Source organism: Canis lupus, chromosome 19 (genome assembly GCF_011100685.1).
Source record: "Canis lupus familiaris isolate Mischka breed German Shepherd chromosome 19, alternate assembly UU_Cfam_GSD_1.0, whole genome shotgun sequence".
NCBI classification, from domain to species: Eukaryota; Metazoa; Chordata; class Mammalia; order Carnivora; family Canidae; genus Canis; species Canis lupus.
The window spans coordinates 24,183,559-24,207,078 of NC_049240.1; the positions used below are offsets into that span (position 1 = coordinate 24,183,559).

Consider the following 23,520-nt stretch of genomic DNA (forward strand, 5'->3'; position numbering starts at 1 on the left):
TATAGTACAATATCGCAAGTCAATTATTTTTTTAAAAAGATTTTATTTATTTATTTGAGAGAGAAAGTATGTGAGAGAGAAAGCATGAGCAACTGAGCAGGGACCTTGATGTGGGGCTGGACCCCAGGACCCTGGAATCATGACCGGAGACTAAGGCCTGATGATTAACCAGCTGAACCATCCAGGCACCCCTACAAGTCAAATATTGGCATTGATTTAATCTACAGATCTTACATAGATTTTCTGAGTTTTTTTTTTTTTTTTAAGATTTTATTTATTCATGAGAGAAAGAGAGAAACAGAGACACAAGCAGAGGGAGAAGCAGGCTCCATGCAGGGAGCCCCGTGTGAGACTCGATCCCAGGACTCCAGGATCACGCCCTGGGCCGAAGGCAGACACTCAACTGCTAAGCCACCCTGGCGTCCCTCTGCAATTTCATTATATGTATATATTTGTGTATCTACCACCATCGTCAAGATACCTAGCAGTTCATCACATAGTAGTTCCCCTTTTATAATCACATCCTTCCTTTATCTCTTACTCCTGCCAATCACTAATCACTCCATTTTTGTCATCTTGTTATTTCAAGAATGTCACGTAAGTGAAAGTATACGGTATATAACTTTTTAGATAGGTTCATGTATCTCTTACCACAGTTGAGATACAGAATCATGTGAACTTTTAAAAACTATGTAAACAGCTACCTTCTTGTTTATTTTTTTAAAAACTGAATGGTCTCAGTATAAATTGTTATGAATTTAAATTGTTATGAATCCTGATTTGTTCAGGATTCATATATTAAAGATTTGGCAGTGAAGAAAAGGAGACCATGGTCATTTGGTATTGGCCTTACTTACCATTTATGTAGGTCCCCTCAAAGTTTTGTTGACAGATTACATAGTATCTCTTTTAGGGTACATTATTCATCCCAGGACCTACTTATTGGTTTGGAGATAGGTAATCTTAAAATAGAGGTTTCCAGACTGAGGTTCTGATAGTGAAGTCAAGGTTTGTTTTAATGAGAGTGAGGATCTTAAAACTTTTTTATTATTTTCAGAAGTTCTACACTAATTATACTTGCTATTCTAGCTATTTAATGCATCAATAATTTGCTCTTGGTTAGAATTATTTCATCTCAGTTTGGAAAACGAAGCTTTTTTGTGCTGATGAGAAACTCTGATTAGTGGTTGATGTGATAAGAATTATTTGATTTGTTAATTGGACCAGATTCTGGTTCCATAGCTACTACCACTTGGGATAGTTGCTTCATGTGAACTTCTTTGGCTATGAATACACAGTGGTAGCAGAAATTAAGTGATCAAAAGAGGAAGATACATAGATAGGAAATCCAGGGAAGAAGATACTTTTTTTTTTTTTTAACCCGTGACTCAGTATACACACATGTACAACTGAAACAGTTTCACAAAAGCAGTTCTTTCCTGTAAAATATGTAGTTCAATATTATGTGTTCTATTTTTTTTTTTTTTTATTATTAAAGTACTGTTGGTTAGCTAAATTGGTTTCAGGAACCATCAATATGATGTGACTTCTACTTTATTTTATTTTATTTTTTTTTAATTTTTATTTATTTATGATAGTCACACACAGAGAGAGAGAGGCAGAGACACAGGCAGAGGGAGAAGCAGGCTCCATGCACCAGGAGCCTGACGTGGGATTCGATCCCGGGTCTTCAGGATCGCGCCCTGGGCCAAAGGCAGGCACCAAACCGCTGCGCCACCCAGGGATCCCTGACTTCTACTTTAGAGAAAAAATACTACTAACATTAGTTCATGACACTTTAGGTCATGGAGTTTGTTTGTTTGTTTGTTTGTTTTTTTAAGTAAATTCTGTTCCCAAGATCAAGAGTTGCATGTTCTACTGTTTGAGCCAGCCAGATGCCCCAAGTTGTTTTTTGATTCAGAGCCTCAGTTCTATCCTCCTGAATAGTAAAGATCTTTGGGGCTCTTGGGTGGCTCCGTCAGCTAAGTATCTGACTCTTGGTTTTGGTTCAGGTCTCTCAGGTTCGTGAGGTTGAGCTCTGGGGTCACGCTCCTTGCTTAGTGTAGAGTGGGTTTGTTCTCTATCTCCCTCTGCCTTTTCCCCCACTTGTGCTCACGCATGTGTTCTCTCTTGTTAATCTTCTTTCTCATAAATAAATCTTTATTTTTATTTACTTTTAATAAATAAATCTTTAAATGAAAAAGATCTTTTTATTCAATTGTGTGAAACATTTAGTAAATCCATTTTGGATTGAAATTGTGGGGATTAGTTAAATTATAGCAAGGTTATTTTCCGGTAGAAAAAAAGATATATATATATTTTTTCCCCCTGTGTTTTAGTTTATCAGCTGTGATAGTGAAATTTTTCTAATGGAGTCAGAAATGTTTGGATGATTATTTTGGACTATGTTTGGTTGGAGGAAAAGATTATGCTGGCCCTGGTATACTGAGTGAATGAGAGAGAGCATTACTTAATTTGTTTCATTTCACTGGGTCTTTTCCTCCTACTTATACTTAGCCCAACCCAAATTAAACTTCTTAAGACTGACTTGTGCTGTAAGCATCCTCTTACATTCCTATTGCCTATGATAGATTGTTTCTGGCAAACAACTATAGTAGATTCTCTTTGTAGTAGTAGATTTTCACATTGCTTTCTTTTTGAACTCTTCTGTTCTTATAAACTGTCAATATTTTGAGAGCAGACTGTGTGTATGTCTGTGTGTCTGTCTTTAGTGCCTGTCAGGTAGTTAGTGTTCACCGATAAGTCAGTGAAGTGAATTGCATTTCTCATTATGCTTCCCCATGCCACAGAGTGTTTTCATGTATTTCAACAATTTATTTTTCTTTTCTTTTTTTTAAGATTTTATTTACTCATGAGAAACAGAGAGATAGAGTATACACAGGCAGAGGGGGAAGCAGGCTCCATGCAGGGAGCCCGATGTGGGACTCGATCCCGGGTCTCCAGGATCATGCCCCCAGGCCGAAGGCAGCGCAAAACCGCTGAGCCACCTGGGCTGCCCATTTCAGCAATTTCTAAGTATGTGTTTGTTTATGGTTAGGAACTGCCTCAGTGATTTTGGTGGTGGCTGCTTATTATCTTACATATGTAGATATTTTTAAAGATTTTATTTATTTATTCATGAGACACACACACACACAGACGCAGAGACATAGGCAGAGGGAGAAGCAGGCTCCATGCAGGGAGCCCAGTGTGGGATTCGATCCCAGGACTCCAGGATCATGCTCTTAGCCGAAGGCAGACATTCAACTGCTGAGCCCCCCAGGCATCCCTCTTATATTTCCAGTTTAGGTCTTAACCTTTCTCATGAATTTTTTTCCTGTTCATTCTATTTATTGTATTATTCATATTTTTAAGGCTTCGTTAATACTTGAGTACAGTTTTTATTACTAAAATTAGAGGTTTAGGTTCAATAAAGTGAGTTCTTATTTAACAATACAAGAAAAAATCTTCTTAAGATTTTATTTATTTGAGGGCTATACACACAAGTTCGGGAGAGGTGAAGAGGGAGAAGCAGAGTCCCGACCTAGCAGGGAGCCTGACACAGGGCTTGATTCCACGACCTGAGCTGGAGGCAGGTGGCCTGACTGAAGTTGCCCCCCCACCCCCCTTTTAAGATTTATTTATTTTAGAGAGATAGCTTGAGTAGGAGGGTCTGAACGAGAGAGAATCTCAAGCAGACCTCGTGCTGAGTGCAGAGCCTGATGTGGGTCATGATCCCACGGCTCTGAGACCATGACTTGAGCTGAAACAGGAATTTGATGCTTAACTGACTATGCCACCCAGGCACCCCATAGCAGAGTTCTACAATGTAAAACTTGTAATGACTTCTTGAAGAAAAGCATTTATGCTTTTTTCTATCTACTTTTCTATCTTCATTTATAATTTTTTGGCAATTATAGATATCACATCACTAAGCTTATAAAACATGTTACTTTGTATTAGTTGGGACAAGAACCATAATTATAAAATTGTAATGTTGGTATGGACCTGTATGCCCAAATATTGGAGAAGTAAGTCTGGGTATTCTAGTTTGTTCAACAGACTAGTCACTACATTGGCTTACTTTTCTATCTTCATTTATAATTTTGGCAATTATAGATATCACATCACTAAGCTTATAAAACATGTTACTTTGTATTAGTTGGGACAAGAACCATAATTATAAAATTATAATGTTGGTATGGACCTGTATGCCCAAATATTGGAGAAGTAAGTCTGGGTATTCTAGTTTGTTCAACAGACTAGTCACTACATTGGCTTATGGAATACATTATTTCATTCAAAATAATACCTTTTGGGATCCCTGGGTGGCGCAGCGGTTTGGCGCCTGCCTTTGGACCAGGGCGCGATCATGGAACCTGCTTCTCCCTCTGCCTGTGTCTCTGCCTCTCTCTCTCTCTCTCTCTCTCTCTCTCTCTCTGTGACTATCATAAATAAATAAAAATGAAAAAAATTAAAGATTTAAAAACAAAAACAAAAACAAAATAATACCTTTTGAGCAAAAATAATCTTGAAGTTATCTATATTAACCTCATTGTCCAGGCTGAGAAAGTATATGTAGTGGCTTACTTATTTTGGAGGGGAGTAGTTGAAAGCTTGAAGGCTAAGGATATGGTGCAAAGGCTAAGGGTATGGTACAAACTTTTTTGAACTCAAGAGTTTTTGTATTTGCCAGATAAGTCCAGATACCACCAAGTCTGAAATCTGTTCTATGAACTTAGAAGTTATAATTGTGAATCAGAATGATATTCCATACATGATGCAGGGCATAATATAAAGTTGGCACTTGATGAAAAAATTTTTTTAAAGATTTTATTTACTTATTCTGAGAGACACAGAGAGAGGCAGAGATATAGGCAGAGGGAGAAGCAGGCTCCCTGCAGGGAACCTGATGTGGGACTCCATCCTGGGAACTCCAGGATCACACCCTGAGCCAAAGGCAGACACTTAACTGCTGAGCCATCCAGGTGTCCCAGCACTTGATGACATTTTGCTGATTGCTTGAAACATCAAAGGTTTGTGTGTATGAGAAAGACATGATAAGTTCATTGTTTCAGGTGGATTTTTTTTTCCTTAGCTATTTGGTTCTCTTGTTAGTATATAGTATGTATGTATGTATTTATTTTAGTATGTAGTATTTAATAACCATATCCAAATTACTTGTCTTCTCTCTACCTCACTTTCTCTTATCTTGTAAGAGTTAAGCATCCAATTCTTTATCCCTTTCTTATCTTCTCTCTACCTCACTTTCTCCCACCATCCCTCACCCTAGATAGGAGATGAAAGTGCTATTGGGGGACAAACCTGATTTGAAGTTTTGATATTCTTTTAATGTACTTGAAGTGAATACTGTAGTAAGTGGAAATCACAGTAATTTTATTGAGGGATAAAGCTTTTCTTTCTTTTTTTTATTTTACTTTATTTTTATTTATTTTTTTTTAAAAAAGATTTTATCATTTATTTATTTGAGAGAGAGTGAGAGAGAGCGTACGCGCGTGCACACGGGTGGCAGGCGGTAGGTGGAGAGGGAGAAGCAGACTCTTCCACTGAGCAGGGAGCCTGATACGGGGCTCTGTCCCAGGACCCTGGGATCATGACCTGAGCCCAAGACTTAACTGGCTGAGCCACCTAGGTGCCCCAAGCTCTTAATTCTTTTTCTGCATTTGGATATATATCTATAGTTCCTTGAAATGTAGTGAAGCATAAAGGATAGTTTAATGACTTGAGAGATGTTTCTTTCTGTCTGGGTCACTTATTTTTCAATCTTCTATATGGAGTTTTCTGCTATTTCAGTTAGAGAAAGCTGTTTTATTATTATTGCTAGAATCTTTGGGCAACCCATGTTGATGAGCCAGGAAGGCCAAGTATTTTGCTCCGACTGCCACTGTATGTGTGTATGTTTCACCAGTTTATGGATTAGGGCTCTGTTTTCAAATATAGTCACATTCTGAGGTGTTGGAGGCTAGGACTTGAATATATGAATTTGTGTGAGGACACGGTTCAGCCCATAACAGCTACAAAGAGTCTCTGTTTTGGTTTTGGTAAGTGACAGTGGTTTGCAGGAAGTGAAGCTGAAGTGTATAAGGCTTAATGAAGTGACCAGTGAAGACTGGTCACTGTATTGTGAGGAGATTTGTTTTGTTTTATTTTAGGATTGGGTCTTTTCTTTTTTTTTTTTTAAGATTTTATTCATTTATTCATAGGGACACAGAGAGGCAGAGACACTGGCAGAGGGAGAAGCAGGCTCCATGCAGGGAGCCTGATGCAGGACCCGATTTCAGGACACCAGGAACACCCTCTGGGCTAAAGGCAGGCACTAAAAACCACTGAGCCACTCAGGCATCCTTTAGGGTTGAATCTTGATGTAAAATATAATTGAACTTTATCCTCTTCTTTTTCTTCCTTCTGGTCCTTTATTTTTAGAGCACAAGTAGTACTTGATCATTCAGGAAAAGTTAAAGTTCTTTCTTTCTTTTTTTTTTTTTTTAAGAATAAGTTTTATTCAACAAATCTGCAAATGGAAAGGTATTTTTGCCCATCCTCTTAAGTGAAGGAGTAATATTTTTCCTTGGCTTTAACATGTGACTCATTCAAGAGTGTTAGTAATAGCATAGTGATTGTTTTGTATTTGACTTCAGTTGTTTTCCTCTGTTTGTACAGTAGATCCTTGATTTGTCTCTTGGTAAGTGCTTTGTGGAAGTTTTTTCCAGTAGATGAAATATCCCCCATTTTTTAGCTGAGGTGAAAATCACATAACATAAAATTCACTGTTTTAACCATTTTCAAAGTGCCCATTTCAGCACCACTTAGTACATTCACAATGTTGTGCATACGCCACCTCTGCCTAGTTCCAAACATTTTCATCATTCCTAAAGGAAAGTCCACTCCTGATAAGCACTCACTTTCTATTCCTCCTTTCTCCAGCCCCTGGCAACCGCTAATCTTTCGGTCTCCCGCTAATCTTTCTGTCTCTGTGTGTTCACCTGTTCTGGATTTTTCATATAAATGGAACTTAAAAATATGTGACCTTTTATGTCTGGCTCCTTTCACTTAAGATAAAGTATTTAAGCAGGTTTTTTTTTTTTTTTTTTTAAGATTTTATCTACTTGTTTTAGTGGAGACAGAGGAGGGGCACAGGGATAGGATGAGAATCTCCAATCTCAAGTGTAGACTCCCTGCTGAGCATGAAGCCTGAGATGGGGCTCAGTCTCATGACCCTGAGATCCATCACCTGAGCTGAAACCAAGAGTGGACACTCACCCGACTGAGCCATCCAGGCGTCCCATTAACATAATGTATTTAAGATTCATCCATATATCAGTACTGTATTCCCTTTTCTTTTGGCTGAATAATTCTTTTTTTGAGATTTTATTTATTTGTGCATGAGAGACAGAGAAAGAGAGGCAGAGACACAGGCAGAGAGAGAAGTAGGCTCCATGCAGGGAGCCTGATGTGGGGCCCAATCCCGGGACTCCAGGATCACACCCTGGGCCAAAGGCAGGCGCTTAACTGCTGAGCCACCCAGGAGTCTCAGAATAATTTTTAAAAAAATATTTTTTTAAAAAAATATTTTATTTATTTATTCTTGAGAGACAGAGAGAGAAAGGCAGAGACACAGGCAGAGGGAGAAGCAGGCTCCCTGATGTGGGACTCGATCCCGGGATCACTCCCTGAGCTGAAGGCAGATGCTCAACCGCAGTCACCCAGGTGCTGAGCCACCCAAGTGTCCCTGGCTGAGTATTTTTAAAGCTTCTTTTGATATGTGTAAAAATGAGGGTTTTTTTGTATTTTAAGTAGGCTCCATGCCCGGTGTGGATCTTGAACTCAAGACCCTGAGATTAAGAGTTAGATGCTCTTCTGACTGAGCCAGCCAGGCACCCTTAAAATGTTATTTTTGTAACATCGTTGATCAACCATATTTCAGTAAAAAGACTTAATTCTCATTTGAAATCAGTAATATTAGTAGATTATTAGGATGATTTTATTCTAATAAAATTAGAAATGTGATGATTGTAACATGAAAAATAGTAATTTTTAGGAAATACTTTTCAAAGCTACAGCTTTTTATTTTTATTTTTTAAAGTTTTATGTATTTAAATAATCTGTACATCCAACCATGGGGCTCGAACTCATGATCCTGAGATGATTGAGTCAGCCAGGAACTCCAGAGCTGCATCCTTTTGGAATTACTTGCTTAAGTATCTGAATTAAAGCCATTAGTTGAAATCCGGATGCTGAAACTTAGTTGGACTCATAGGACAGTTGATTAAATAGATTCCTTCACCAACCTTATGGACTCAAATGCTTAGCGCACTTTGTGCATTCTAATTTAATTCACACATAGCACTAAGAGAGAAAGAATGTTTATCTCATTATAAATTAGCATTTGTGGGGATTCCTGGGTGGCTCAGTGGTTTAGGGCCTGCCTTCAGCCCAGGGCATGATCCTGGAGTACTGGGATCAAGTCCCAAGTCGGGCTCCCGGCATGGAGCCTGCTTCTCCCTCTGCCTGTGTCTCTGCCTCTCTCTCTCTCTGTCTATCATAAATAAATAAAAAAATTTTTTAAAAAATGTGAACAGTTCTCCGTGATTCTACCCCACATCCCCTAACTTAAATGCACACAGCACATTCACCCAATGCTATTATTAATTGTTATTTTTTTCCCCTCCGTCAGGCTGAATCTTACAACAAATGCTTATTAGCACTTATTCTGTGAATTGGCCTTGTTCAAATGTATAACTGGTCTCTGCCATTAAATCTAATAATTCATTTTGTAAATATGTTGACTAAAAACTAGAAATTTTACCTATTAGAGAATAGAAGTACAAAAAATGTCCATTTAAAAATTTTATCAAGCAGTGTTGCAATGCTGGTATTTGTAGTGAAAGTGCTTTTTCCCTACTCTAGTGTCCTAGAACGAATACATCACCATGGCTACAGAAATTGGTTCTCCTCCTCGTTTTTTCCATATGCCAAGGTTCCAGCACCAAGCACCTCGACAGCTATTTTATAAGCGACCTGATTTTGCACAGCAGCAAGCAATGCAACAGCTTACCTTTGATGGAAAACGGATGAGAAAAGCAGTAAATCGAAAAACCATAGACTATAATCCATCTGTAATTAAGTATTTGGAGGTAAGTCCAGTTAATGTGCTTCTGATGATCAAACTTCAGCTTTTTAAAAAGAAGAGAGTTTTTAAAATTTAGGGTAATAAGTATAATAACTATGTTTCTTGAATTATAGTAGGATAAGTGGAATTTCAAATGAGGCCAATCACCAGTACTTTTTTACTCTTTGCGTTCATGAATCATCTCAAAAATTACAAAATTTGAATTCTAGTTCATAGTTTAAACTTTTAGAACAAAGTTCACAGCAGATCTCAGAAAATAGTACTTTACTCTCAAGGCCAACCTTAAAACACTTGTTAAACCCACAGTGTATATGAAATTTTAAGAGACTACCAACATAGGAATATTTCTGTGCGAACATACATTCAAAATAGCAATTTTGCATGTCTAAGACACTGGTTCTAAGAACACTGATTTTCCAAGCCCCTGGTGGTGGGTAGCTCTTCTTGTCAGAGAAAAGGGCTCCACTTTTCTTGAGGGTCAAGCACATCTATATGGTGAAAGCAACTCTGACATGACAGCTAAAGGTGGAGTTAGGGCTGTCTAGACCTCTGCATGATATTTCTTTCTTCTGAGCTCTTTATTTACTTGTCTTCACCTAGGAATTATTAGCCTCTGTGATTCGTTTTTCATTACTAATGCTATTACTTTAATCAGGTTTTGATCTGCTCTGGCCTCCTTTGAAGAACATCTGTTTGCTTTTTCTTACCTGAGACCATTTATTTATTTATCTATTTATTTATTTTAACGTGAGATCTTTTAAAGACCTGTTTGCATATTGGATAATTAGCATGTTGCAGACACATAAAAGAAAAAGATTTACTCAGAGATTAAGACAGATTTAGATTTAGATTTAGATTTATTTAGGTTTTTCCAGGGAATTCAGTTGGAAAACTAGTCTAGGAGAGCTTAAGAGGAATTAAGAAAACCGAGGACAATCTATCAGGAATTGTGCTGACGATTTTGAGGGAATTGGAGACGTCTGCTTATCCCTTATCCTTTTTCCTTTTATTAAAGCATGGTCAGTGAGAATGTGTTGGGGTCAGCAGTACCTTGTTTGATTGGTTGGGGATGAGGTGAGTAAAGAGAAGAGGGAAATTCTAAACAATGTCAGTAGGATAAGGTCTTTTTAAGATACCCACTGTTATCTTTGTTATAGAACATAATGAAAAAGTTTTAATCCTATTTTCTCCCCATTTGATAGCTTACATTTTGTTAATATTTTAGTTTCAAACTGAGTATAATTGGACCATATACTAATTAATTAATTTGTTTATTTTTAAACAGAATAGAATATGGCAAAGAGACCAGAGAGATATGCGGGCAATTCAGCCTGATGCAGGTTATTATAATGATGTAAGTATTAAGATATGTTATACTAGCTTAATAAAACCGCTGCTTGGACATTTTGACGTAAAGCTATGTGATCTCAAATGCAAACATGGACTTTTTACGTTTTTATAATTAAAACATTCCTAAAGAGATAATGTATCTGTGTACTCTGCGAGTTATTTTTTATTCTCAATTAAAACTTCTAAAGTGGACAAACTTTTGATTTGGGGCTTAAAACAGTGTCCAGCGAAAGATTGCACTGCCTCAGAGTCTGTGGAATAGGAAAGTTAATTTTATTTTATTTTTATTTTTTTATTTTTTTATTTTTTTATTTTTTTATGATAGTCACAGAGAGAGAGAGGCAGAGACACAGGCAGAGGGAGAAGCAGGCTCCATGCACCAGGAGCCTGACATGGGATTCGATCCCGGGTCTCCAGGATCGCGCCCTGGGCCAAAGGCAGGCGCCAAACCGCTGCGCCACCCAGGGATCCCGGAAAGTTAATTTTAAATTTGGTTTATTATCAACCTGTTTTTATTGTCTTGACCTTGAGAAGTAATTAGGGGAAATTTCATACTTGATTTTGTTATTTGTTTAGTAATGGCATTTAACTGTCCTGTATCTCAGTTTTCTTCATTTAATTAATGCAGACTGATTATAATCTATAATAATAGTTTTTTTGAAAGTCCTGTATACGCCTGAATTTGTCTTTAGATGTTGAAATAATTACCTTGCTATGTCTCTGATTTATGCCCTGTGTGTAACCAGGAACTTTTATTTTTTTTATTTTTATTTATTTTTTTTAACCAGGAACTTTTAAAACACAATTTTCTCTTTTTGTAGCTGGTCCCACCTATAGGAATGTTGAATAATCCTATGAATGCAGTAACAACAAAATTTGTTCGAACATCAACAAATAAAGTAAAGTGTCCAGTATTTGTTGTTAGGGTAAGTATTCTGTTGGATATTTTTTTTTTTGTTGGATATTTTTAAAAAAAATTAATCCTGAGTTATAACTTCTGAACATATATTTAGCAGGACAAAATTGTTTTAAATGTATATCTGGGATAAAAATTGGTATGTTGCTGATAACTTCATTTTGGAATACCCAATCATGCTTTTGAATTGTTCATGTTGCAATTTCCATAGAATTCTCTGAGCAAGTCATGGGTCTGTATTGCAGCAGGTCTCAGACTTGCTCTTGAATAGCAGGGCTACTTTTGCTGCTGTTTAGAAAGCCAGCATCTCAAAGTTAACGAAAACTGTTAATATGTCGCTAGTAAGGAAAACACCTGAGAAGAGCTGAAGACCAATGGTTGACCATAAGTGTTAGCTTCATAAAGGTACACAGTAGGTACTCAATACATTTGCATGACATTTTAAAAAGTATAATTTTTAGATAGTAGATTGGCATTGTTCAAAATTTGAAAATTTGAAGGGGTATGCAGTAAAATATCTTCCCATCTTTGTCTCCCAGGCATCCAGTTAATATTTCCATTTGTGATAGTATAATCATCATCTTTGTGGTTTGCTAATAAGTAAGAATGTACTTGTTGGTTAGTAAGACCAGAAATGTAGGATAGAATTAACAGAGTGTTAAGCAAATAAGAATTGGGAGGAAAAAAGGGACAGAAAAAAGATAGTAATGACAAGCAAGCATTGTGGCAAATGAGCAAAATAAGCAAGTCCCCGATATTAGGGAGGTAATGGTAGAGAGCAGGGAGAACCAAAGGGCTGGGGGAAATACTGCAGTCAGTCTTAGGTGTCCTATTTGCTTCAGAAGTCTAAAGCACTAGAAACATCAGTAAAGAAACACTTGTTTTTTGGCTTCTTTTGTTGGTAGAGCCAACCAGTAAGTAGTATAATTTTGTTTGCCAGTGCAGCTAATTTTTGTATCTTCTTAGCGTAATAGAGAAAATCTTTTTGAAATGAATAAAATATGAGCATTTTGTATCACAGTACAGAATGATAAAATTGTATTTGTTACAGTTTTTTTTTTTTATTTTTTATTTTTATTTGTTACAGTTTGTTAGGTAGATTTCTCATTTGGGGATCAAAGTGCAAGGTCTTAGGAGACATTTGCACACAGTAGAGGCATAGTCCACATTAGAAGGTATTAAGACATCAAGTCCTGTGCTTATAGTTTGGTTGGAACCCATAGCAGATAACAGAAACTAGGAAAGTAGGGGGATTTTGTTTATAATAAAATCATGATGTGCAGTTTAGCAATAAAAAGCCAGGTTTACCAAATAGTCTTTATTTTACATATCTCATCCTGCTATTTCTTTTTTATTTATTTATTTTTTTATGATAGTCACAGAGAGAGAGAGAGGCGCAGAGACACAGGCAGAGGGGGAAGCAGGCTCCATGCACAGGGAGCCGGATGTGGGATTCGATCCTGGGTCAAAGGCAGGCGCCAAACCGCTGCGCCACCCAGGGATCCCTCATCCTGCTATTTCTATAAGCACACTTGTATTTTTCAACTATGTGTCCACATAGTTTTTAGTTTGGAAAATAGGATTGTTGTATTTTTATTTCATGTATTTACATTGCCTAAGGAAAATAAGTTTGTAATCTATCATAGAAGCTTGAAAGTAAAAAGAAAAAAAGCAATGTTATGTTTAGAGTTGGTAAGCATATGTCGCAGATTCCCCTTAGTATGCAAATTGTGATGTTAAAATATTGCTGTAGTGTTAATCATGACTTACATTTTTGGAGAGTTTATGAGCATAAGACTTGTCAATGCTTGATATTGTGAATAGGGGAAAGCTTTAAAAAGTTTTTGTTTTTTTTCTTTTTGTTTTTTAAATATTTTATTTATTCATGACTTTTTTTTTTTTTTTTTTAAGTACATTTAGTTGCCAGGAGAAGTTTGCTAGCCTTGCTGTCCTTAAATTGGTACTTAGCTTTTTCATAAAACACCTGTTAACTTCTCTGCCTTAATTGGTTCACTAGCAGGTGTAATCCTTTTTTGATTTACTTTGGTGACCATTTTATGTTAGCTTGCTAAGCATCCTAGGAAAATGTGGTCTTTGCATGTTTTGTTTTTAGAGGTGTAACTTAACCAGATACTTTTAATGCATTTACTATTTTGTTTAAAGATTTATTTATTTTGAGAGGGGGGAGAGAGGGAGAGAGAGAAAGAGAAAGCAAGCACAGGCCGTGAGGGAAGGGGCAGAGAGAGAATCCCAAGCACATGGTGCTTGATCTCACCACCCTGAGGTCAGGACCTGAGCTGAAACCGAGCGTTGGATGTTTAACTGACTTGAGCCACCCAGGTGCCCCTTGCATTTATTATTTTTATTTTTATTTATTTATTTTTTGAGATTGTATTTATTTATTCATGAGAGAGAGAGAGAGAAGCAGGCTCCATGCAGGGAGCCCGATGTGGGACCCGATCCCAGGACTCCAGGATCATGCCCTGAGCTGAAGGCAGGTGCTAAACTGCTGAGCCACCTAGAGATCCCCCATTTATTATTTTTAATTTGGTTAATGAGCTAAAGTGCTAAAGCTTTCCCTGTGCTGTTAATGAGTTCTTTTCTGACAAAGTACTTGCTTATAATTCTGAACTATGCTTAAGTGAAAGTATTGTCTATTTAATGTTGAGTATTAGATATTTTATAATACTTTCTAAGTGTTTTAAAAATTAGCTAAGATTCTTTTTTTTCTTCCCTAGTGGACTCCAGAAGGAAGACGGTTGGTCACTGGAGCTTCTAGTGGAGAGTTCACCTTGTGGAATGGACTCACCTTCAATTTTGAAACAATATTACAGGTAACAGTAATCATCAGACAATAGCATCCTCCTGTGGTACTGTAAAGAACTGGAGATACAGTTACTTTATTGGCATTTAAGCTTAAAATTGGACAAATAATTCTTGTGAGGTAATATAGGTTCCTGTAAAGCCTTCCATCGTTATATTCTTTTACATAATTTTTAAAATGTCTTATGTTTTCACAGGCTCATGATAGCCCAGTGAGGGCCATGACTTGGTCACATAATGACATGTGGATGTTGACAGCAGACCATGGAGGATATGTGAAATATTGGCAGTCGAACATGAACAACGTCAAGATGTTCCAGGCACATAAGGAGGCGATTAGAGAGGCCAGGTTTATACACAATATACCATTTTCTGTAGTCCCTATTGTCATGGTTAAATTATTCTCTAAGTGTATTCTCGGTGCAGGGATGCATGGGCTCTGTCAGATTCTGGGATACTTTCTGCACCCTATAAACACAATATTTTTCCTTGTTTTCACACACTCACCATTTTGCTGGCACTTTTCTGAAGTAGTGTTGTCCCGGTATCAGCCTTTGCAATATGTTAGAGATGTATTGTCTGCCGCATTTTGCACTGGTTTTCTCTTTTCATTTATGGTTAATAATGTGTATACGTTATTCCTTTTTATTACCTACTGTGTAAGACAAGAATCTTTCATTCCGAATAAAGAATTCAGTCTTTAATTATACAACTGAATAAAATCTAAAGCCTACAGAAAACACCTTCAGAGTTCACACAAAATACAAGAAAAAAAGGCTTAAGTGAAGACTTGGTTGGCTTGGTTATGCCACGACTTCAAAAGGAGAGTATAGTAGGACTAAAAACTCGCAAGTAACTCTGGATGTGGCAAACATTAATGGAGTAATGAATGGGTTCTTCAAGCTTTGAAACTGTAAGCAAACCATTGTCAAGAGGACTCTAGGACTTTTTCTTCTGATTCGCTGTTGAGAACATCAGTTACGCAAATGTATAATAAGTGGAGTTTAAAATATTTTCAGTGAGCTGTATATTTTTACATATCAATGAGATATGTATAGTAAAACCGGAAAAAAAAAAATCTCAAAAGCAAGCCTGAAGAATTGCTGCAGCCTCAGAATAAAGCTAAGCAGCATTCTTTACGGGTGTACTGCCCATGTGTGGGAGGAGGTTGACATCTTTATAGAAACATCATCCACTGCAGTCACTTGTTTCTACTTTCAGAATCTTTACAAAAATTGTTGGATAAACATGCTTCTACAAAGACTGTGCTTTAGTGTCCTGCTTATACATTGAGTTTCACAGTTGGCTCTTTGTTAGTTATAGAACTCAAAAGTTCAAGGGAGTTCTTCGAGATAGATGAAAAACTTGATGGTTTTTCACGACAGGGAGGGAAAGATGGCAAAATCATTTGCAGTAGATTATCTTTGGCTTCAAACACAGTCTGAATGTCTCTTTGTTAAAGTTTTCCTTACAAGGTGCAACATTCATGGAAGAGCTTGCCAGGGAGAAGATGTGAAAGTTTCCCACAGACTTTTCAAATAAATGAGAAACATTAATGTAGGGATATTTAACAACTAGTCTTTAAACAGCCTGTCCAAAAATTTTTAGCTTATCATTTCATGAAGCATCTGAGGCAGAAGCTGATGCTTAATTTTTTGAGTGATATTCCTATATAATGTAAAGGAATGTTTACAGGAATATTTCAAAAGTAGATTTCATTTAGTTTCTACACTTAAATCAGCTCCTTGTATTCTGTTGGTAAGGCAGGAAATACTGCACTGTGGGGAGTGTGGGAAGCATTAGTACTAATAATACACTTGTAAAGTTCTCGGACTATTGGTGATTGAAAACTAAGAAGCAACTACTCTGGTGAATTCTTCTTTTGATGAGATGCATTTATTAGCTGACAACATTCTCTTTAAGGGCTTCTTCACTGTTGGAATACTTCCCTCTCCTGTTTATAACGCAGCACAGTGTTTTTATTTTTCCCTGTCTGAGAAGCACAGATAATCTGTTAAATGCTGACTTCTTTCCCCTGCTGTGTGTCTTCATGTAACAGTTTCTCACCCACGGATAATAAATTTGCCACATGCTCTGATGACGGCACTGTTAGAATCTGGGACTTTCTTCGTTGCCATGAGGAAAGAATTCTCCGAGGTACGTGTACTAACAGTACTGATTGGAATATTTAAATAGGGAAGGCATTTGTGGTTAAATCATCACAATACCACAATAGTAGCTTACGTCTCCATTCAGTTTTTTTTACATATACACCGTCTCAGTCAGGCTCTTTAAAGAAACCTGAACACACTCTCCAGTTCACATTCATTTTGTAGATTTTTTACTGCTACTAAATCTTTGAATTCTTTGAGTTGAATTAAATACAAGTGTTCCTCTTCTTCTGTCATCCCCCCACCCCTGCAAATAACTTGCTTATCTGTATTCATCTGTTAGGGCTATATTCCTGTCTTACAGCCAGCATGGCTTTCTCCAACATAATGGCACTGTGATTTTATTTAGATAGCTCACATTCTCCTGGCATTTCTTTTACAATATGATTAACTGAGGTATCAGTAACTGCCCTTCTCATTATTGCTATTTCTGAAAGCAGGTGTTGTGTGTATGTGTGTGTGTGTTTTTTTTTTTTTTACTAACAGAATACTACATTTCTGTACTACATGGCCCACTTGTTACTAAATTTTTTCTTGTTTACTTTTATTGATTTCATAATTATGAACTAATGCCTATGAATTATTCCCTCCTACAAAGAAATTCATATTTTTTACTTGGATTAGCTTAGTTTTAGACTTCATAAAGTGGGGCTGTTGAAATACTAACAGTTTATCAGTACTGTTTATGTGAATTCAGTGGGTGCTAGAGTTACGGAATTAACTATTTTATATGTGTGTTAGAAACATTGAAAAAACATTTACATTAATAAAAACATTTAATCTCATTAGTTTATTGTTAAGCAGGAAGGTAGTATTCTCAAGTGCTTAATTTGAATTTACACTGACTTAATAAAGAGTGAATTTCACTCCATACTCTTGAATCCAATATACCATAAAAGTAACATCTTCCTCTGACACATAAATGCTGGGTAGGCACATGGGTGCCACAGAACACTGGGTGTCAAGAAATTACTATTCAGAGATTTTCTTTTCTGTTCAAGAGTCTTGGTTGAATTTAACAACATTCCAGAGCTTAATTTACATCCTATAGTGTTGATGTTTTCTAGATAAGAAAATAAATGCTCTTGATATGTAATCTGTATTCAAGCTACTTTTTTTTTTTTTTTTAAATCATGTTTATTTAGACATTCCTGGCTTTTTACCTTTTGTCTGGGTTAATCCACAGTGCTGTACAGTGGTAGCTAGCATAAGGATATAGTACCTATCATTGAAGGAGTATACTCACTATGAACGTTATAATACTATACACCTTCAGAACTAGATGGGAGTTTTTGGAATCACTTAGCTGGAGTTATTTTATAGATGAGCATCATGATCCAGCAGGCTTAAGTGACATATTCAAGGTAAAAGAAGTTCATATCCAGGACTAGAATCTTACACTTGATGTTGTAGTCTAACACTATGCTAATGTTGCAGCTTTTCTCAATTTTTTTTTTTTTTAAGATTTTATTTATTTATTCATAGAGACAGAGAGAGAGAGGCAGGCGCAGAGACACAGGCAGAGGGAGAAGCAGGCATCATACAGAGAGCCTGACGTGGGACTTGATCCAGGGTCTCCAGAATCACGCCCTGGGCTGCAGGCGGCACTAAACCGCTGCGCCACCGGGGCTGCCCAGCTTTTCTCAATCTTTTTTTTTTTTTTTTTTTTTGCTTTTCTCAATCTTAATGGAAGTCTTAGCTGTTAAATAGCAAAAAGATGGTTAACTTTTTCTAGGCTTTGAGAATCCTTTTTTTTTTTTTTTTAAATTAAGACTTTTAAATTTATTTATTCATGAAAGAGGCAGAGACATAGGCAGAGGGAGAAGCAGGCTCCTGTGGGGGAGCCCGATGTGGGACTCAATCCCAGGACCCCAGAATCATGCCCTGAGCCTAAAGCAGATGCTCAACCTCTGAGCCACTTACCTTAGGTATTGAGAATCCTGAGTTATATAGAGGAAACACAGTAATTGTAGTTAGTTACTAAAGTAATGCTAAAATATCAAGGCGATTATCTTTACAGTGGATTAGGTAGGATTATAATAATAATAACTATGCATCTTGGATTAAATAAAAGAAAACCTGCTATGTGATAACATGTTTCACTTCCATGTTATTCAATTTTGGTAATGAAACTGTTTCTAAAGGCTTTTTTTTTTTTTTTTTTAAAGATTTTATTTATTCATGAGAGACACAGAGAGAGAGGAAGAGACATAGGCAGAGGGAGAAGCAGGCTCCTCCAGGGGAGCCCAATGTGGGTTTTGATCCCGGACTCCAGAATCATGCATGCCCTGAGCCAAAGGCAGAGGCTCAACCAGTGAGCCACATAGTCGTCCCAATGAAAATGTTTCTAGGTAGCACTTAAGAACTTTTCCTCTGAAATTTAGAGTATGTGAGTTATTCTGGCAGTTAAATATTTTCAGATTTGAGTTGAGGCAAATTTGGATAAAATTAAATGGATGCTGAATTATTGTTCTTCCTATATCTTAAAAAATAGACCAGCATCCTGCCTATATTGAGAGTTGAATTTTATTTTTTATGTGGAAGTTCTTTTTATTTTCATTTTTGCTGTGGAAATTTCAAACATGTACAAAAGTATAATGAATCTCCATGTACTTTTAGGATGTATGTTCTAACTTATTCATGATCTTTGCTCCCATTTGAAAACATTTTAGTACCTCAATGACTATATGGGACCAATATGAATATATTAAACCCAGTTAATTATACCACCCAAGAAGTAGTTCTGATAGGTTTAGTCGAGTTATTAGATACCAATTATCCATTTTCTGTCATTCCTTATTTCTCTAAATTCTCTGATTTTTAGCAATGATTATAAAACAGTGAAACCAGTTATAATTTCCCTATCCTTCAGTTTTGGGTTGAGAATCCAGTGGGTAATGGGATTCCAGTTGTTCCAAGGCTGATGTGAAGTTCTTCACAGAAAATTTTAATTGAATATAATTTAGCTTTATATGCAGAGAGACAATTGGGTCATAAAGTCAATAGGAATAGGACCTTCCAATGTCTAAAATGTCAGTTGGTCTCTATGAAGGGATGATGTTCAGGTAGCCCACACAGACTGAAACATTGGGCAGGTAAGCATAGTCCTGCACAAGATTAGTGGTGTACCTCAGACCAAAACTTGACTTTAAGTATTAAGAAAATCTAGGAACATTTTATTGAAGGAAATGTTTACAACCATGTAGTTCAACTCTTTATCAAATATTTATCTTTTCTACATCATTCCTGAAACCCAGTCTTCTACTCATCAACATTTTTTTTTTTTTTTTTTTTTTTTATGATAGTCACACAGAGAGAGAGAGAGAGGCAGAGACATAGGCAGAGGGAGAAGCAGGCTCCATGCACCGGGAGCCCGATGTGGGATTCGATCTCGGGTCTCCAGGATCACGCCCTGGGCCAAAGGCAGGCGCCAAACCGCTGCGCCTACTCATCAACATTTTTAAAAAGAGATTTTATTTATTAATTTGAGAAAGGGAGAGAGGGAGAGAGAGAGAGCACGTGCATGCGAGCACAATCGTGTGCACAAGTAGGGGGGAGGGGCAGAGGGAAAGGGAGTAGCAGACTCCCTGCTGAGCAGGGAGCCTGATGTGGGGCTTGATCCAAGGATTCTGGGATTATGACCTGAGCCAAAGGCAGACACTTAACTAACTGAGCCACCCAGACGCCCCTACTCATAAACATTTTTAGTGTTAATAATATTCACTACCTCAAATAATTCTTTTTTTTTCTAATTTTATATAGCTCTAATTTTCAGAAAGTTCTTTGATTATATCAGAAATCTGCTTCTGTATGACTTGTCCTGCCTCAGGAACACAAAAAATTAAGTTTATACTTTCTTCATGGCAGCCCTTTAAGTATCCGAATATAGCTATCATGTCTTCTTTTTTTTAGTGTATGTGCTGCTAACATGAGCATTCTATCATGTCTTTTTTTTTTTTTTTAATTTAAAGATTTTATTTATTTATTCATGAGAGAGGGATCCCTGGGTGGCGCAGCGGTTTGGCGCCTGCCTTTGGCCCAGGGCGCGATCCTGGAGACCCGGGATCGAATCCCACATCGGGCTCCCGGTGCATGGAGCCTGCTTCTCCCTCTGCCTGTGTCTCTGCCTCTCTCTCTCTCACTGTGTGCCTATCATAAATAAATAAAAAAAAAAAAAAAAAAAAAAAAAAAAATTATTTATTCATGAGAGAGACAGAAAGAGGAGGCAGAAACATAGGCAGAGGGAGAAGCAGGCTCCATACAGGGAGCCCAATCTGGGACTTGATCCTGGAACTCCAGGATCATGCTCTGAGCCAAAGGCAGACAGTAAATCACTGAGCCACCCAGGTGTCCCTCTGTTATGTCTTAATGTAGATCATCAATTGTAAGCATACAGGATCCCTGTGCATGGTAGAAGCCATGATTCCATTCTGTTGACTGCAGAATTTATAGTTGCTTTTTAGTGTCCTTTCTGAGGTGGTTCTCATGCTTTCTTAAGAAAAAGAAGTTCCATAATAGGAAGTAATCAGTATTTTTTTAAGGTTCAAGTGAGCACGAATCTATTGTTGGAGATTTGCTACTCAAAAGATCATGATGATTGGTTCATAGGTAGGAAATTTGATTATGTTACAAAATTGAGAAGTATCATGTACCACTCATTACTAAAACATATCCAAGTCCGCATAATTCATACACAATTATCCTTCTTTTCTACTATTACTTAGAGCACTTAATTTATGGGCTAGGATTAAAAGAACATTTAAGCACCAGAAGTACATGAATCTAAATGAGCCTCTAGTTTATTGATATTTATGCACTTGACTCCCAGTGAGATAGAGCCATTAAAATCCATTTATTTAAATAATGAGCAGATGCTAAATGTATACTACCTTTGGTAGAAGAATCTTTTTACGAAGTATGACACCTCCTCTCCTTTTTTTTTTTTTTTTAAGATTTCATTTATTTATTCATGAGATACATACACAGAGAGAGGCAGAGGAAGAAGCAGGCTCCATGCAGGGAGCCTGAAGTGGAACTTGATCCTGGGTCTCCAGGATCAGGCCCTGGTCTGAAGGCGGTGCTAAACCGCCTGGGCTGCTCCTCCCCCCCTTTTAAGATGTTTTTATTTATTCATTTGAGAGAGCACATGAGGAGAGAGGGAGAGCAAGAAGCAGACTCCCCACTGAGTTGGGAGCCTGTTGTGGGGCTGGATGCCAGGACCTGGAGATCATGACCTTGAAGGCAGACACTTATCAGTGAGCTACCCAGGTGTCCCCTCCCCTCATGCTTCTTAAAATTTAGTAGGGAAGGGGATCCCTGGGTGGCGCAGGGGTTTGGCGCCTGCCTTTGGCCCAGGGCGCGATCCTGGAGACCTGGGATCGAATCCCACATCAGGCTCCCAGTGCATGGAGCCTGCTTCTCCCTCTGCCTGTGTCTCTGCCTCTCTCTCTCTCTGTGACTATCATAAATAAATAAAAAAATTAAAAAAAAAATTTAGTAGGGAAGATAATGTCACATACTTAAAATGTGGAGAATATGGGAGAAGAGTCTTGATAGTGTTAGAAAGGTAGTTTTATCTGCATTGAGTTAGTAGATCACTTAAGACTAGCTAAAATGTACATGAGAAAGGTTTTTTTTTTTTTTTTTTTGAGAAAGGTTGAAAACATGGAATCAATAAGAACACTGAAGTAAATTTTAGTGAGAAGCATAATACTCAGAAGAACCCAGTTTACAAAGTTTCAGCATGCTTTACTTTTGTTTTACCTTCTTGGTTTTAATAATAGCTGACACATTACATTTACAATGTATTGGGCATGTTCCAAGAACTTTTCTTTTTTTTTTAAGAGAGTGAGCTGGGGTGGGAGGGTGGGGGGAGGGGCAGAGGGAGAGGGAGAGAATCTTAAGCAGGCTTCATGCCCAGCGTGGAGCCCGACGGGAGGCCCGATCTCACAACCCTGAAATCATGACCTGAGTCGAAATCAAGAGTTGGATGATTGACTGAGCCACCCAGGCACCTGTGTTCTGAGAACTTCATTTAATTTTCCTGGTAACCCTATGAGCTAAATGCTGTGTGGTCCACATTTCACAAATGGGTAACCAAGGTACAAAAAAATTAAATAAACCTGTCTTAAGGTTAGATAGCTTGTAAGAGGGGGCTAGGATTTGAACCCAGATTTTTGAGGTCCAGAGCTCATACTCCACCACTATGTTAAACTGCCTCTTTTCTGTTTACCACCAACATGGATGTAGTGATGTCTTCCTGAGCTGTGATGACAATATATGTTTGGGGAGAAGAGTGGCGTATAGGTAGAGGGAGCTAATTTAGATACTCAGGTTCATTTTACCGTTCTTTAAAATTGTCCCTGTAGGTTATAGGTTTTCAATGTAGGATATATTTAATAACAAAAATTAAACTACACTAAACTAAATGGGTTATAAGATATATGCTAGTTTTTATAAATAGAATATAGACATAATAAGGAGTTATACTGAGACTTATTCAGGAGGTAAGTTCTCTTCAGTTTTCAGATGTAGCACTCATGGAGTGGAAATGAACCCCTGAGTACACACAATTTAAGAAAAAGAATATTATTAGTACTTTTGGTAAGTCCCTATGTATCCCTTCCTTGTTACGTTTACTGTGGTCTTTAATAAATGAGATCGACGCCTCTGCAGAGATCTTTGGTTCAGCAGTGTGTTTTGAATTGTGTGAAGACATGTTTATGAAGTCTGAGTGTTCCAAAAACCTTTGATGCTATTTACTGGAGATAATTTTACTTAACAAAGTAGAATTGACAAACCATGTAGTTTATGATTAATAGGCCTGCTTGTACAATACTTCACAAAACATTCCACAAGATTCTATCTGTTCTCCCCAGAGAACAGATACAGAAAACAGAAACACCCAGCTTCCTTTAAAATAGCCTGTGTCAGAATAACTCCTTCCACTAACATGGCATACATATATTAATATTAAAAGGTCTTCAAGCACATCTTAATCAGACAACCATGTAAACTCATTTTACATATGGACACTGGTTTTCTCTATCTGTGTTACTAACCCTTATTTTGGAAGGAAGAGTTTAAGGCTCTTCCCTTTGCTCTCCTGA

At 37.4% G+C, this 23,520-nt stretch overlaps 1 protein-coding gene across 8 annotated transcripts in view; it reads left to right on the forward strand.

Moving 5' to 3' along the window:
* Positions 1-23,520, forward strand: part of WDR33 (WD repeat domain 33) — a 116,663-nt gene that overhangs the window by 39,464 nt on the left and 53,679 nt on the right. For all 8 annotated transcript variants that reach the window (XM_038564827.1, XM_038564830.1, XM_038564829.1 and 5 more), the window contains exons 2-7: positions 8,929-9,155; positions 10,437-10,505; positions 11,323-11,427; positions 14,156-14,251; positions 14,438-14,589; positions 16,300-16,397. In XM_038564827.1, coding sequence (XP_038420755.1) covers positions 8,952-9,155; positions 10,437-10,505; positions 11,323-11,427; positions 14,156-14,251; positions 14,438-14,589; positions 16,300-16,397 — 724 coding nt within the window. In that variant the 5' untranslated portion in view covers positions 8,929-8,951. The remainder of the gene's footprint in view (positions 1-8,928; positions 9,156-10,436; positions 10,506-11,322; positions 11,428-14,155; positions 14,252-14,437; positions 14,590-16,299; positions 16,398-23,520) is intronic.